At 33.6% G+C, this 17,787-nt stretch overlaps 1 protein-coding gene across 1 annotated transcript in view; it reads left to right on the plus strand.

Moving 5' to 3' along the window:
• Nucleotides 1-17,787, plus strand: part of KIF5B (kinesin family member 5B) — a 44,955-nt gene that overhangs the window by 10,705 nt on the left and 16,463 nt on the right. Inside the window, exons 3-15 of the mRNA XM_077896890.1 lie at nucleotides 5,284-5,357; nucleotides 6,268-6,372; nucleotides 6,859-6,907; nucleotides 7,454-7,509; nucleotides 7,606-7,693; nucleotides 7,853-7,977; nucleotides 9,079-9,183; nucleotides 9,591-9,736; nucleotides 10,603-10,751; nucleotides 11,179-11,372; nucleotides 12,406-12,474; nucleotides 14,157-14,363; nucleotides 16,914-17,057. Of these exons, the coding sequence (XP_077753016.1) occupies nucleotides 5,284-5,357; nucleotides 6,268-6,372; nucleotides 6,859-6,907; nucleotides 7,454-7,509; nucleotides 7,606-7,693; nucleotides 7,853-7,977; nucleotides 9,079-9,183; nucleotides 9,591-9,736; nucleotides 10,603-10,751; nucleotides 11,179-11,372; nucleotides 12,406-12,474; nucleotides 14,157-14,363; nucleotides 16,914-17,057 (1,511 nt within the window). The remainder of the gene's footprint in view (nucleotides 1-5,283; nucleotides 5,358-6,267; nucleotides 6,373-6,858; nucleotides 6,908-7,453; nucleotides 7,510-7,605; nucleotides 7,694-7,852; nucleotides 7,978-9,078; nucleotides 9,184-9,590; nucleotides 9,737-10,602; nucleotides 10,752-11,178; nucleotides 11,373-12,405; nucleotides 12,475-14,156; nucleotides 14,364-16,913; nucleotides 17,058-17,787) is intronic.

Here is a 17,787-nt window from a genome sequence, read left to right on the forward strand (position 1 = left end):
CTATTGTCCTGAAGTGTTAAGGTACATGTTTCTATTACCTTCTGTTCTGTTTCATTACTGTTTACAGTTTTAAGATGACATCATTCTTTTTTTTTTTTAAGTTTTTTATTTTTATTTATTTATGATAGTCACAGAGAGAGAGAGAGAGAGAGAGAGAGAGAGAGGCAGAGACACAGGCAGAGGAAGAAGCAGGCTCCATGCACTGGGAGCCCGACGTGAGATTCGATCCTGGGTCTCCAGGATCGCGCCCTGGGCCAAAGGCAGGCGCCAAACCGCTGCGCCACCCAGGGATCCCGATGACATCATTCTTTTAGTGAAATTTCCCTTCTCTTCTCAAAACTTAGGTCCCTTAGATTTCACAGCAAATTCCTGCTTTACTGTTTGGAACTGAATTCTGAATAGCAGTTCTTTTATCTTCAGTGTGGATAAGAATGTGGGCTTTGAGTCAGACAAACCTAGATTGAAACTTAGACCCTGCTACTTTTAGCTGTGTGACTTTTAGCAAATTACCTAACCTTTCTACATCTGTTTCTTGTTTTGCAAAATAAAGGTGCTATGAAGATTTTAAAAGGTGATGCATGAAAAAGAACTTTCATCCAGGGCCTGGTATAGAGAAGCAAGCACACAACAGTTATCAATTGCTGTTTGTTTCCTCTCTTCTAAGAAAATTAATTTTTCTCTTGATTTAATCAACCATGTTGTGCTTGGGATAATTCATAGCCTATAGTATTTTCACTACAAAATTAGGCTTCAAGCAACTATTACAATGGGAAGTTCTATCAATGTGTCTTTCCAGCTTCTTTGCTAGATTTATAATTTATGTAAGAAAAGTATCACCTGGCTATGACTTACTCCTTTTATCTTTACCCAAATGCTCTCTACCCCTTTTGAGGAGACTAGATATAGTAGGTAATGAGAGTCGTCCTGGAGAAGATTATGAATGTGGAGAAGTTACCATTAAATACATAGATTTAAGGAAAGAGATGAGGTGGGGATAGGTCGTGGGTGCTTGGTGAGATAGGACAGAAAACCAATTAAATACATCACAGGGTATACTTGGGACAGTCACTGGCAAACACATCCAGTGAAAGGCCATAGTTAGAAACTTCTGGTAGGCAGCAATTAGCAAAATGATGGGTGAGTTGGTATTTCTTCTGAAACAGATTTGAAGAGCAGGCTGCCAAGGATGACCTGAAGCAGCTAGTATTCTCTGGGCTCCTCCTGACAGTTGGCTAAAGTACTGTTTCTTTCATTCATTCATTCATTCATTCATTCATTCATTTTGATTGATTGATTGATTGATTGATTCATGAGAGACACAGAAAGAGGCAAAGACATAGGCAGAGGGAGAAGCAGATTCCCTGCAGGGAGCCCAAGGTAGGACTCAATCCTGGGACTCCGGGACCACGCCCTGAGCCAAAGGCAGATGCTCAACTGCTGAGCCACCTAGGCAGGCATCCCTGTTTCATAAATTTCTATACAAGTTTATATATATATATATATAAAACTTGATTTTGTACAAAGCTATTTCCCCTTTCTATAGATTCATTAGATAGGTTTTCTTTATTTTTTTTTTTAATTTTTTTTTAGGTTTTCTTTATTTTGAACGAGGCTTACCCACTTGTATTCTCTAGTGAATTCCAAATCTGAGTGATGTCTTTTCACTTCCCTGTATGAAGTAGTTGGCATTTATTCAATACTTGCTATATGCTATGCATCATAACAGGCATTCATAGATTTCCTACCATAGCTTCCTGACCTGAACTGTCTGCCACTATATTAACTTACAATTTTTGCAGATGTGGCTTGCCATGTATTTATTTTAGTTTCTGTGTTTTATATAATACAGTGCAGTGGTTAAGAGTATGTCTTTAGAACCAAGACTGTCTGGGTTTGCATCCCAGCTCCATCTTGCCAACTGTGGAAGTAGAGGCAAATTAATCTCTTTGTTCTTAGTTTCAGTGTAGTGGGACTAAAAATAGTACCTTTCACGGGGTTTTTGTGAGGATTATATATTAGTATATGAAAAATTATTATAGCCTGGCACAATGTATACTCTCAAATGTTAGCAATAATAATTCCATATGAGGACTTTCAATTCTTGTAGCCTTCTAAGCCTTCCCCTTTGCCAGTGAGGAACTGAAGTTCAAAGAGATAAGTGACTTTTAGACAGTGTTATGCTATTGTCTTGCTTACTAAATAATGTTTTTCTTTTTTACAAAGTATGAGAGAAGTGATACTTGTCCATAGTTGTTCTTCTCTGTTTCTCACAAGAACAGCAAATGTATGTTTTTTTTAATTTTTTTTAAATTTTTTTTTTAATTTATGATAGTCACAGAGAGAGAGAGAGAGGCAGAGACATAGGCAGAGGGAGAAGCAGGCTCCATGCACCGGGAGCCCGACGTGGGATTCGATCCCCGGTCTCCAGGATCGCGCCCTGGGCCAAAGGCAGGCGCTAAACTGCTGTGCCACCCAGGGATCCCGCAAATGTATGTTTTATAGAAGGAGGGAGGCTTTAGAAAAATGCTGTGTGTTAGTAATGGTAATAATCATTCAGTAAGCATTTGAGTTCTTACTAAGTGCCAGGCACTGTAAGGAGTTGAGCACAGTCCTGGCCTCAAGGAGTTTAAAAGTTGCTAAAGACGGCATATAAATCTATTGGCAGTTGCACTATGCAGTGATATGTATAATGTTTAAATGTAGATGTTACAAGAACACATAGGATGAGACTCCTCCAAATTTATTTGGGAGTAGTTGTATAGTTAGGTTTGAGAAAAAAAGTAAAGCCTAAGCTAGTCTTAAAGGATGCACAAAGAGTAGGAAGGAGGAGGGATCCCTTTCAGGCAGAGATGGTACATGTGCCAAGACATACCCACATGAGAAGAGTGTCACAATGTGTGGGGAACAACATACATTATGGTGTGACTGAAATTGAACCATCTGAAATTGTCAGATTTGATCATTTTGACTGACACAGAACAGCAGTATGAGAGGAAGGGTGGTGGAAGGTAGAGCTGAGAAAAGCAAACAAGAGCCAGGTCGAAAAATGCCTAATTTTTTCTCATTACAGATGTATGCTTTCTAGGATTTTCAAATAGATGAGTGTTGCTTTTGTTTTTTTATTTTTTATTTTATTTTATTTTAAAGATTTTATTTATTTATTCATGAGAGGCACACAGAAAGAGAGAGAGAGAGAGGGAGAGACACAGGCAGAGGGAGAAGCAGGCTCCATGCATGGAGCCCAATGTGGGACTCAATCCCTGCTCTCCAGGATCACGCCCCGGGCCAAAGGCTGCACTAAACCACTGAGCCACTCGGGCTGCCCTGCTTTTGTTTTTTTAAATATCCATGCTTAAGATAAAGACATTTCATTGTATATAAATTTTAACTCAGGAATAAAACTAAAAAATGAATCCTAATTAACGATACATATATGGTAAAGTATTTAGGTGAAAGTGTGTTGAAGTCTGCAGTCTACTTTGCAATGCATTAAAACAGATGTATGGTTATATACATGATTAAACATTAAAATTACAAAATGTTAAGATAGAATCTTGGTGATGGTTATAGGGTGTTCACTGTAAAATATATTATCTTTATTTGTATGTTTAGATTTGTTGGGGATAAGTCACTATAGAAAGCAGAGGCAGGGCTGGATTTGAAGGTAGGCAAAAATACTTTCCTAATTGATAAAAACGTTTATTAAACTACTTCAGTGATAATGTGGCATGTCTAGAAAACACCTCATCAGTCATTGTTAATATCCCTTGCACCAAGTGCAGAGGATAGATCATAGCAGGTGCTCAGTAAATATTTGAATGTTGTATATTCCGTAATATCTGTAATCATATGAAATTTTTAAAGTTACGCTTGAAGTCTCCAAAACAAATGTATTGCATATGTTTATTATCCTGGGTCCCCTCATGTTATAATACAGTTTCACATAACCACAAATATTCTGTAATTCCCTATGGACATATGCTACTTAATGTGATCTTGAGAAAGTCATGTGTTAATTCACTTACCAATATTTATAGCTATAGCAAACCTTGGATTTTATCCTTAGGTTTTACTTGACTGATTAAAAGATCTTAAGCAGAAGGTATGATATAGGTATACTCAGAACAATTATATGTAAAAGAAGTAAATTGGAAAAGATCCAGTACTTTTTTTCTCAAGATGATTTCTTGTTCAGAAATACTGCAATGCCATCTATATTTTTGAAGGTGGTGAAGGGGACAGCAGGAAAGATAGAATCTAAAGCCAATGTGGGGCTTGATCTCACGACCCAAAATCATGATCCTGAGCCTAAATCAAGAGGTTGAATGCTTAACCATCAGAGCCACCCAGGTGCCTCCAGTGTCATCTGTTTTAAATGTGATTTGAGAGCTCTTAAAATTTAAGTACCTTCTTTTTCCCATTAATAAATGTTTCTGTAGGAAATCTGTTAATATCTAGTACCCAATGTTGGGATTGTTCTTATTCTTTTTTAAATAATCAATTTAAGAAAAAGAACCAGGATTGTCCTGCTTTCTCATTTACTTAGCTTCTACTATTTCCAATAGAGGCTTCTCTTTTTACTTTGGCTTCCTTCTAGAATAAATTGTAGAAAAAAGATAAATCTTGGAGTATACACAAAGCTAGAAAAAAGATTTATTTTTAATTTCACAGAGAATTTATTTTTGAGGTACAACTGGGCTTGTTATGCTTGTATAGGGAAGACTGTTCTTTGGATTTGTAAGCTTTAACCACCAGTTAACCGCTAATCACTAGTCCTGTTTATAAAAGTGAATTCATATCTGTATGTAAATTTGCAGAACAATTTTTTCTTTCAGGTCACATAAAGGTTTGGAATACAGGTGTAAAGGCATTTGAGATCTACACTTCCATAAAAGGTTATAAACAATGGAATTTAAAATTTGTGTTTTATTGACCACAGAAAGTAATCTGGGCTGGAGAGAAAATAATTGCTCAGGTGGATCATCACTAAGAAAATACTACTGATGTATTCTTATTTTTTTCTTCAGTATCTTTATAATAAATCTTTCATGAATTGAACTTCGACTTTGACGGAATCTTTCATGTTAGTGTAAAAAAAGTCCATCTTCCTCACCATTCTTCCCACAAATATTTTGTTTTGCAGATTTGATTATGCTGAGGAACAGGGTTAATATCTATATTAATTTTTTCAGAATGTTTTCTAACATTCTTAAGTAATTTCTTAAATATCTCGCTTAAGGAAAAAAAATCCCCTGAGGTATAAAATTTCTTATTCTGTCATAGATGTACTTGAGGGATACAATGGAACAATATTTGCATATGGACAAACATCCTCTGGGAAGACACACACAATGGAGGTAACATTTCATAACTATACTTGCATGTGGTTTGCAAAATAGTATATTCAGTTATTATTTGGTAAATGATTTTACCATGCTTAAACATCTTTATTTACTCTTTATTACTTTCTCCAGTACAAATAATATACAGGTAACATCACTATTGGAATTTAATCAATTCTGGAGTTTGAATAATGAAGTTATATACTTGAAATCATATTTAGCTTTGTTTTATCAGCATAACCACAATATATAGCATTTTAGAATTAGGGAATTTTCTACTACCTTATAATAATGAGGAATTTGAAATTTTGAATGTTTTAATGTTTTCATTTCTGTTCAGAGCAATTAATTCTCTTCAAATACCTACTACTCTTCTTTAATATGAATGTCTCCACAGTTATCAGTGCTGCTATTAATAAGATGTGAACCTGTCCAAACTTTGCATCTAGAAAACAGTGTATTTGTTATCTTATGCTGTTGCTACATCTTTTATCATTTATCTGAGCATTCTGTATAAATGCTTATTTTATTGTAATAAATTCATATTACTCATTTCCATAAAGTTACAGAGAACAAAAACATTTCTTGTATTTACGTGGATTTGACCTGAAGGAACAATAAAGACTTACATGAGTAGAAACAGACCTTTCAAAAATATGTTCGTTGCACAAGCATGGATAATCTAAATCTAGTGATTAAATAAAAGGCTAAGATCAGTTGATAACCCTTGTTGACCTGCAGTATTTATGTGTAACTTACTAATACATAATAGTTGAATTGGATTTTTTTAGATACCTTGTAGAGTTGTTTTCACCAAAAAATGGCAACAATTACAATTACTATTCTCTATTGACTACAAATTATAGGTTGAAAGTTTTTACTTTTAATTCATACTTCTTAAAGTCTCATTTTGTTTTCTGTTTAGGGTAAACTTCATGATCCAGAAGGCATGGGGATTATTCCAAGAATAGTGCAAGATATTTTTAATTACATTTACTCCATGGATGAAAATTTGGAATTTCATATTAAGGTAGAATCCTTGGGGAAAGATTGTATTTTGTTTTATAGCTAGAATAATTTTATTCCAAGAAATAATAAATGCTCTTCCTTTTTAAAAACTATTTTATGGAAATTATAGTAGAAAAATCATTAGAATTAGTAAACTGGGGTTCTTCTGCCTTTAGATGACCTTAAACAAGATCACAAACTCTCTTTTGTCTTAGCCTCCTTCTCTATAAAATGAAGGAGTTTATTACTGAACTCAAAGGTTCTTACTCTTCTCATGAGTCTAACTCATTTTAGATGAGGATATGTAATGGAAATTGCTTTTAGTTACATGAGCAGTTTAGATAATTCAGATTATGCCATTAGAACATAAGCTGTGACTGAGTTGTTGATAACTCTGCCTTCTTGTCTAGATCGTGTTTAGCCCTCAGACCCCAATAAATTTAATGAACAAATGAATGAATTTAAAATTTTAATTGATTTTTTTTCCCTTTATTTCTTTGCCCTTCAGGTTTCATATTTTGAAATTTATTTGGATAAGATAAGGGACCTGTTAGATGGTAAGTTAAATTCTTTTATCATTTTAAAAAGCACATTACTTTTTTAATAATAGATATAAGGCCATTTTTAAGTAACCAAATGAACTGGACTTAAATTATAAGAAACAGGTGTATTTTAAAGTTAGTTGAATGCCTTTGACATGCTGAATAACTTCTTTAAAAAGCACATATTTATGGTTGCTTATGTTTAAGTAGTAAGTAGAAAATTAGATTATAATTAGAAGTCCTGAGTCCTCGTCTTCTCTCAGCAGCTGTCAGTTAGATTCATTGCCCTGGGAAACTATTAAACTACTCTGGTATAATGTTATTTTCAAAATGTAGGTAATAGAGGTTACCCTGGACCTCAAATTTTATATTGCTGCATTAGTTTCTGTTTAAATCTCCTACTGTTTCTACAGAGTCTTTTCTTTAATAGTGATGTGTCATTTTAAAAATTTACCTATTGTTATTAGGCCACTTGGGAAGAGAAATAATCAACAATTAGCTCTTTCATAACTAGTTTTAGAGTTTAGGAGAATGTTACTGATACTTTTTTTTTTTTTTCAGTTTCAAAGACCAACCTTTCAGTTCATGAAGATAAAAATCGAGTTCCTTATGTAAAGGTATTTATAAAATAATACAGAATGCTTGTTTAAAAAAGTAATAAATTGTCAATTGTCAATATGGCTATTGACATACTTTAAAAAATTATTTTATAGGGGTGCACAGAACGTTTTGTATGTAGTCCAGATGAAGTTATGGATACCATTGACGAAGGAAAATCCAACAGACATGTAGCAGTTACAAGTAAGTAAAATGTCTTAACACTAGTTAGGCACAAAACTGCCTTAAAATACCTTTATCAACTTGATTAATTATATTGGATTTTTATGTAAATAACGCTTTAGAAATTATTAGTAGGGAAAGCCGTGTTTGTTTATAGTTGTTTGTGTAATTTCATTGCAGATATGAATGAACATAGCTCTAGGAGTCACAGTATATTTCTTATTAATGTAAAACAAGAGAACACGCAAACGGAACAAAAGCTGAGTGGAAAACTTTATCTGGTTGATTTAGCTGGTAGTGAAAAGGTAAAATCTTTATATTCTAGTAGATACTTAAGCATTTTTATAAACTTTAGTTTGAATTTGGACTTCAGCATTGTTGTTAACATGTTAAAAACTATTAAATCAGATTTGAGAGATTAAAAAAAAAGAAAAGCTTTGATGCCAGTGCTTACGATTACTTAAACTGAAAAACTGGTTCCAAATTACTGTTATTTGTGCCATAGTCCAGTTCAACCCCAAGAGGTGTTACCTTTGACTTCAAGTGTGTTTTTATTGAGACTTTTGTTCAGTATATGTAGTTATAAATTTTATTAGGTACCATCTTCCAATTTTTGATATCTATTTTACCATACTGACAGTGGGGCTCCCTGTGAAAACTGGAAACTATCCATTAGTCTTCTGGTTTGGATGTACCTACTTCTTTTCCTTTCAGTGATTATTTAACTATCATACACTATACAGTAAACTAATCTGATTCTAGTTTATGTGAAAATCAAAATAAGTTCAAATGTTTTAATGTTGATCTCTGTAACTATTTTTGCTGTTTTGCTAATTTTGTTTCTTCTGATTGAAGTAACATATCAATTCCCTTTTACTTAAGTCTTAAACACATCCTTCAAAGCCTGTCTTTAATTTTGTGAATTCTGAGAGGCTGTTTCTTCAGTCAACAATGCTAAAATATTACTTTTATCCTATTTTTAATACATATATTTCACATTTTTAAAAGAAGTGAATTTGCTTATGTATTTAAAATCAGTAACAGTTAAAATATCAAGATTAAGCTTTAGCAAATTTTAAAAGGTTCCTCTCTTAATGAAGCAGAGGAGGTTAACAAATAGTATATTGTAAATGTATCCGTAAACTTATTATTTTCAGGAACATAAACTAAAAATAAAATTTGGTATCTCCTTAATCACATTCTTCTCATGCACCTAGTTACTTGACCAAGTTCTCAGACGATTAATACTTAAGAAATAGTGATAGCTTAGAGTAAATAATTGGTGAATAAAATCATGAAGCTTTTCATTTTATTGTTTGCTGGTTATTGGTGACCTCTGAACTTTTTTAGAAAATCATTTAAACTTAAAATTGTTTCATTCTTTTGGAATCTTAATGTGTATGTAGGTTAGTAAAACTGGAGCTGAAGGTGCTGTACTAGATGAAGCTAAGAACATCAACAAGTCACTTTCTGCTCTTGGCAATGTCATTTCTGCTTTGGCTGAGGGAAGTGTAAGTATACATGTCTTCTCTTTCCCTATTGTTATCTTATGGGGGATTATTCAAATATCAATATATGTGTATGCATGGATGTTTGAGTGAAAGATTTGGTGTGTTTCAATCAGTATATGTGAATTAGTTGTCTTTTGGGAATTTATAGTATTTGTATGTAGATTTTAGTTCCCATTTTAATATTAATCAGTTAAAATAACCAAAATTCCTTTGTAACTTAAAGTCCAACATATTTATATAACAAATTTTTATATATAAATTTATTTTTTTTATTGGTGTTCAATTTGCCAACATATAGAATAACACCCAGTGCTCATCCCATCAAGTGCCCCCCTCAGGGCCCGTCACCCATATATAACAAATTTTATTGCATAGAAACCCATTGGTCTTTTTTTTTTTTTTCATAGACATATGTTCCATATCGAGATAGTAAGATGACGAGAATCCTTCAAGACTCATTAGGTGGAAACTGTAGAACCACTATTGTAATTTGCTGTTCTCCATCGTCATACAATGAATCTGAAACAAAATCTACACTCCTGTTTGGTCAAAGGTTTGTTAAGAGAATACAAAGTCTAGGGGCACCAGAGTGGCTCAGGTCATGATCTCTGGATCCTGAGATTGAGCCCCAAGTCAGGCTTCCTGCTCAGCGGGGAGTTTCCTTCTCTCTCTGTGCTTCTCTCTTTCTCAAATAAAATCTTTAAAAAAAAAAAAAAAAAAAAAAAAAAACCAGTCTAAATGATAGATAGGTCTTTTGTTTATTAAGTCTAGGAAAAGTAGGTAGATATTCAAATCAGTGCATATTGTTAGTATGCCAGACACAACTTTTTAATTGAGAGGTAATACAAACAAGGTCCATTTTTAAAGGTGCTTAGATTTGAATTATGAAAGTCAGATGTTAACTTTACTCAAATTTATTTGAGAAGCTTTAATTTAGCATTAAAGAAAATAAGTATTTGCATCAGATAATAAAAACTTGACAAATATAATTCTGTATTAGTCTGTAGACATATGTGACAGGTTCATATAATGAGATAACCATTTATGAATTGGTTAACCTAGGAGAGTCAAAGATGATTTTATTTTTGACCTTCAACAGTAATTGTTTTTATATTAATTTAGCCTTCCAAATGAATTGGGGAAATATGGGCCCTTGTTCTTTATCCTTATCAGGTTGATTTTTAAATTTTAAGATAATCACCAATTTGTGACTGACCCAAATTTATTAAGCTTGTGAATAAGCACTATAGTAATTATGGTTCTTTGTATTTAGTCATAGAGATAATTTAACAAGAATTGTCAAGTTAAATTACTTAGCCAAAAATGCCATATGTGTGTATATATAACAGAGATCTGTAGGTATCAATTGAAAATAATTAATTTTAGTCAAAAATTTTTTTCTGCAATTACTTCTCTTAGGGCTAAAACAATTAAGAACACAGTTTGTGTAAATGTAGAATTAACTGCAGAACAGTGGAAAAAGAAATATGAAAGAGAAAAGGAAAAAAATAAGACCCTGCGGAACACCATTCAGTGGCTTGAAAATGAACTCAACCGGTGGCGTAATGGTAATAATTTATGAATGTGTCATTTTGAGTTTGTTGAGTATGAATATAAAGCTATTTTACAAACTTGAGACTCTGTTATGAATATAAACTATATCCGTTTTTACTTTTTAAGCATTAAGGATCATCAATTAAAAATGATGAAAATCTTTTAAATTCTGATTTTACCTGACATAATAAATAGAGGCACAGAGGCCATCTTAGAAGCTATAAAAGTCAAGATGGAAAGGTTCCACAGTGGGGTAGAAGCAATAAAATTTACAAGATTTGGTGACTGGATTTAGAAGATAGGGATGAGTCAAAAGTAATTGTAGCTTCTCAAATCTTGGACTGAGCAGATAAAGTTGGCGAGAGCTCCTGAAATTGAATAAAATTATAATTTGTTTTAGACAGGTAGATGTTTATTAACCATGTTATTGCCTTATTTTAGGAGAGACAGTGCCTGTTGATGAACAGTTTGACAAAGAGAAAGCCAACTTGGAAGCTTTTGCAGTAGATAAGGATGTTACTATTACCAATGATAAACCAGCAGCCACAATTGGAGTTACTGGAAACTTTACTGATGCTGAAAGAAGAAAGTGTGAAGAAGAAATTGCGAAATTGTACAAACAACTTGATGACAAGGTAGCTTGTTGTTCATGTTTTGTTTTGGAATGTTATGACATAGGTATTTTTATTTTTAATTTTAATGTTATGGATCCAGGGAACCTATATATATCTACCTTAGTTTCTTTTGAAAATGATTGTTAGGTTGAACCTCAGATACATTGGTTTGAACTGCATGGGTGAATTTTTAAAACAAATATAGTACAATAATATAAACAAACTTTCCTTAGGATTTTAATAACATTTTTTCTCTAGCTTACTGTACTTGTAAAAATGCCTTATGTAACCCAGTAACGTAAAAATGTGTGCTAATATGTGTTAATTATCTTTATTGGTAAGCCTTCCATTCAACAGCAGGCTAGCAACAGTTAAGTTTTTGGGAAGTCAGAGGTTATATATATGTGGATCTTCAACTCCATGGTGGGGGCGGTTAGCACCCCTAACTCTCACATTGTTTTAAGGGTCATGGTATTGATAAAAAATACAAAATCACAGTTTCTGTTTCTGTGCAGGAACTGTGTATGAGACATACTTGTGTTTTCTTCTCTTATTTAAAAGAATTTTCGAAGGAGAATTAGACCTTGGGTCATTGGAGAATCTTAATGAAATGATTTCTCTAAGAATCAGGGATCTTAGACTCAATAATAAAGGTGATGCAGGAGATTAGGGAACAAAATAAAGTGGAAATAATGTTTTCCTGCTTTAATTATCTCAGCTTTATTGTGAAAAATAACAAATTATGAATCAAGAAAGGGAAAAACGAGAGCAGTAAAGAGACTAGAAGTAAATAGTTCTTGTTTTGTTTTTATTTTTAGGTGGTGTTTTATGTGTATTTTAAGCAAATATGGCAGGTTTGAAGTAACTGCATTGCCATTATTTCAATAATAAATTTAAACATGTTTATTATTTCTTAGCATTTAAACAAATGACTAGCCTTCAGCATTTTTTTAGGAGATTGAAATAAGCTATGTTTAATTTGGAGAAACAGTTTTGAAGTATTTTGGTCAGGGAAATAATAATCTTACAATGACTTGTTACTTTAAAATTCTAGGATGAAGAAATTAATCAACAGAGCCAATTGGTAGAGAAACTGAAGACACAAATGTTGGATCAAGAAGAGGTAAGGTGAATATTGTACATATTGCTGTCAGAAAAGCTTACAGTTTGTCATGACTATTTAAACATAAGAGATGGAAAAAATAAACATAAAAGATGAACCAACAGAGAGCTCAGAATATCCTGGAGTACATTTGCAATATGGGAGTACCTTTAATATGCCCATGCTTCACTGTGGATATGATACATCATGAGTGAAGCAAAGATTGACTTCCTCTTAAGGTTTTTCTTTTTTTAAGTTTGAGTTCTATCTAACTGGAGAGGAGAGGATAACTTTTCAGTACTATTCTTTAATATAGTTCTACTGTACTTTTTAACTGTCTTCTACTCTCCTTGTTTTATATATAGTGCTGTTTTATCTCCTTATTCTCCCCAAAACCTGTCTTACTAATCCTTGAGATGGACTTAACTATACTTTTAAACTGTCAGTTCCTTTATGAAGAGTATTTCCACATGGAAATGAAGAAATGTAAAAAACAGTGTTTTATTGTTACTTGTTCACTTAAACACACAGAAACAGGTTTCAAGGGATGATTGAAGAAAAAATAACTGAATTGCTTTGACCTATCTTTAATAATTATATAATTTGAGGTATGACCTACTGTGGGAATAAGGATGTCAGTGAATGAAATCTTTTTTTACTCCTCTTTTACCATGTCTGCCCTCATCGAACCAGCTGATTTTTGCCTTCTTTACTTTCATCTTAGTTCTTTCAAGTTCTCTAGTTTGTCACCTGGTTTAGGACCCTCAATTTATCTTACCTGGCAGAACAGAGGGGTAATTTAAAAATGATACTTCATTTAAGATTTGGTTTGGATATGGAGGCAAAGGTTACATAGCTTCAATAAGGAAGAGATAGCCACCATCAGTCAACATGATCCTGGTCACATCACCTTTGTACTTCAATTATAGCATGTTTTCTCAAAGAGGGCACTAGTAACATTTACACAATTCTTCATTATATTATTCTGTGCTGTGTGTTACATACAGGACCTTTAGCATCCATGGCCCCTGCTTCTAGGTGTCCTTAGCATTCTGCCCCATTAGAAATACTCCTACAAATTTCTAGATGCTCCTACTTGACAGCCACTGACCCTCTTCTCCTAACTAGTCTGTTGGCTTCTCTGCAGTCAAATTATATATGTTGATACTAAGTTTTCCTGAGGCATAGGTCAGGTGCCACCCTTTGTTGACCAAAGAAGATCTGAACTTTTAAGCATGTCTTCTAGACAGCTACTAATTTTTTTGTTCTGTACTCACTGTTCATGAACCTAGTATGCATTTTGTTTTCTAATACATGAATTTGCACATAACTAAAAATCTGCCAATTCTAGCCTTCTTCATGAATAACTCTCTTGTTTTAAATATTACCAAGCACTTTGTCATGTCCTGTCCCTCCTTTTTGGCTCTTAGTTAACATTCCATCCTGTATTACATTTATTTATGTGTCTTTGTTTCTTCTATTAGAGTCCTCAAAGCAAAGTCTTTATTTTTTTATTTTTTATTTTTTTGCTGTCATCCACAGTGCCCGCACATAGTAGATAGTCTATTGAATGAATAAACGTTCACACAGTTAATAGCATCCACATTTTATTCCCTTTTTGTTTAGCACATGGTGAAGCAAATAGATTTTTTAAGCCTTTATACCTTTTTAAAACCTCTGTATACTTCTATTCTTGTATGTAGCTTTTGGCATCTACCAGAAGGGATCAAGATAATATGCAAGCTGAACTGAATCGCCTGCAAGCAGAAAACGATGCCTCTAAAGAAGAAGTAAAAGAAGTTTTACAAGCCTTAGAGGAACTTGCTGTCAATTATGATCAGAAGTCTCAGGAAGTGGAAGATAAAACTAAGGAGTATGAATTGCTTAGTGATGAACTAAATCAGAAATCGGTAGGATATAATTCTGTTTTCTTAATACTTTAGTACAAATATTCTTCATTGAAATTAAGTAACTTCTTTTTATCTAAGCTCAGTGCTGATAGTATCCATTCTTAAGCATTTCCAAGCCTCAAATTCAGTTTCTCCTTTATATAAATCCTTAGAGGTGAAGGAAGAAGGTTATCCTTTTAGGTCCTGACGGTCTGTTAAAAGGTAATTAAAATGCCATTTGAAGACTTGTTGGCTATTCTTAATATTCTAAAGTTAAAGAGAAAATAAGTTAGCTCCTAGTTACTCAATAAAATTATTAGATGATTGTTCAAACTGTAAATTAAGAAATGTGCACATAAAAATAAGAGGATATATAAGCTCATATAATTTTTTTAAATATTTTACTTATTCATGAGAGACACAGAAAAAGAGAGAGAGAGGCAGAGACACAGGCAGAGGGAGAAGCAGGCTCCATGCAGGGAGCCCGATGTGGGACTTGATCCTGGGTCTCCAGAATCATGGCCTGAGCTGAAGGTGGTGTTAAACCGTTGAGCCACCCGGGCTGCCCTATAATTTGGTTTTTGTTTTCTGTTACATTCCTAGCTCCTGGAGTAAAGCCTACCTAGCACAATATAGAAGGCTCTTCTTGTAATTCTGCCATAGATAAGGGTCTTTATTTGTTATTGCTATAAAGCAGGATTTGCCACCTTCCTAGAATGATGCTAAAGGTAGTATCTAACTGTGGGATTGATTGCTATACTTGCAGCATCACCACAGATGAGCTGTCTTATTATTAATGTTTTATTATTGTCAGTACCAACTTCTTGTCCAGAAATTGCATCTAGAGTTGGACTCAGGATCCGTGTTCACTACTATTTACCTATCCATGTTCACCTATCTAAAGGAAAGCAGTCAAGAACTATTTTTAAAGGTTTCATGCCCCTGATGCAAAATTCATTTTCCCCTTTTAATCTCCAAAGGTACAGTTTAATAGCATGGAGATCAAAGTGCCTTTATAATTCTTACTATTAAGAATTATTGAGTTGTATTAGCAAACCTAATTGCTATTTGGAGAACAATAGGAGTTTTTTAAAACTCCACAAGCTGTAAGTTGGTCTTCAGTCACCGATTTTAGTCTTTAAGACAGTTGTGGGTGTGTCCCAGTTATGAAGCTGAGTCTGTCAACGCTATGTTGGTAATAGAAGTTGGGAAAACCTTACAGCATTCTGCATCTTTTTATTTTTTTATTTTTATTTATATTTTTTTAAAGATTTTATTTATTTATTCATAGAAACACAGAGAGAATGAGAGGCAGAGATACAGGCAGAGGGAGAAGCAGGCCCCATGCAGAGAGCCCAACGCGGGACTCGATCCAGGGTCTCCAGGATCACGCCCTGGGCTGCAGGCAGTGCTAAACCGCTGCGCCACCAGGGCTGCCCTCTGCATCTTTTTATATGTGTACAATATTGTTACTCACTTGTTAGAGAAAATACATAATGATTTAGACTTTAAAGCATGCTATCTTCTGGGACTTGAAAGATATCTGGTATTTTAGATTAAACTGGATAAGCATACAACTAATATTCAGAAACTTAGGGAAATGACCAGAAGAAACAATAAACTGAAATGATATCTTTACAAAAAGCTACTGTATTCTTAATACAACTTCCTGACTTTTAATATCTGACTGTGTTATAATGGTAAGATTTATTTTATTTATTTTTTTAAGTTTTTTTTTTTTTTTAAGATTTTATTTATTTATTCATGAGACACACACACACACACACACAGAGAGAGAGAGAGAGGCAGAGACTCCGGCAGAGGGAGAAGCAGGCTCCATGCAGGGAGCCCAACATGGGACTTGATCCTGGGTCTGCAGGATCACGTCCTGGGCTGAAGGCAGGTGCCAAACTGCTGAGCCACCCAGGCTGCCCTAATGGTAAGTTTTAATGTGGCCAAATTGGGTTGGACTTCTCAAAATTGTGGTGACTTTGTTGCTGGTCAATTAGCTATTATTATAAACTTAGAGTAGTTAACACTCAATAACACTACTTCATCACTATCTCCTAAATAATTGCTTTTATATCATAGTATCAAAGTAGTAGTAATTATCAGGTAGACTATTTTCAATGACTATGTATATAGAAAGGAGATAAAACATACAAGCCATCTAGAAAGTTCATTACTATTCTAACATTATTTTGTTTGGACTCCGTTTCAAAAGATAAGCCATACTATGGTAATGAAAGAAAATTCAGGCTAATTACCTTAGAAGTTTCTCCCTTCTAGGCAGGAAACATTACCCAGTCTCAAATATTAGGGAAATGGTACAAATGATGTGCTCTTCATAGAGCATAATATGGCTACTTTACAGACTCTCTTAGATCTAAAATATTTTCTAAGTTTGAGCTAGGAGCTATCCCGGAACTCTGTAGATGAGATAGTTCAGAAACTGAAAGTAGAAAATAATGCATTTTTTTGAGTCCTAGGTAAACTGAAATACCTGTCAATATTCAAAGTAATCTTTCATTTAATAGGTTTAACTGTATCTTTTGTTTTGGATTCTATTAGGCAACTTTAGCAAGTATAGATGCTGAACTTCAGAAACTTAAGGAAATGACCAACCACCAGAAAAAACGAGCAGCTGAGATGATGGCATCTTTACTAAAAGACCTTGCAGAAATAGGAATTGCTGTGGGAAATAATGATGTAAAGGTAAATAAAATAGCCAAATGCTACGTATAAGTATCAGTAGACAACTCATACTTCTGTTTACTGCTTACTTTTTACAAAGTTCTTTTCACATCCATTATCTCATTCACAACAGCAATGTGTTATAAATGGTATTTAACTTCATTTTAAATCAGGGAGGAAAGAAGAAAAGAGGCACTCAAAAGGCATAATCAATAAATATCATTTATCTGGATCCCATGTTTGGTTCTTTTCTCCATCATGTAAAGATTTTACATTTAGAGGTTATGTTAATAAATTACTGTACATGAAAGTGTATAACTGGGACAACAGCAGAGATTAGCTCAGGGAGTAAAATCATGAATGAATGAGTCTGGTTGCCTTTAAATGTTTGAAAAGATGAAAGATGAGCACTGCTTGTTAATGTTTTTAAAGTTTTATTATGAAAAATTTCAGACATAAAACAGTAGAATAATAGCATGAAAGAGTTAGTAGTCAATATTTTGCTATACCTGTTTTAACTGTGCCTGTTTTTCCTCTCAGTCTTTTTTAGAATACTAGCATTGGTTATTTTAACATTGGGCATGTGATAAAAAGGAAAGATAGTGACCTGGTAAATTAAATGAAAACTTAGACCAAAAAAAGCAAACTAAGACTCTCAATTGCAAGCATATGTACGTAACATGAAAGATTGTATGTCAGAGTAGGTATTTGTGTGGACTTTATCTTCTTTATTTTTTTTTTTTTAAAGATT

Source organism: Canis aureus, chromosome 5, assembly GCF_053574225.1.
Source record: "Canis aureus isolate CA01 chromosome 5, VMU_Caureus_v.1.0, whole genome shotgun sequence".
Lineage (NCBI taxonomy): Eukaryota > Metazoa > Chordata > Mammalia > Carnivora > Canidae > Canis > Canis aureus.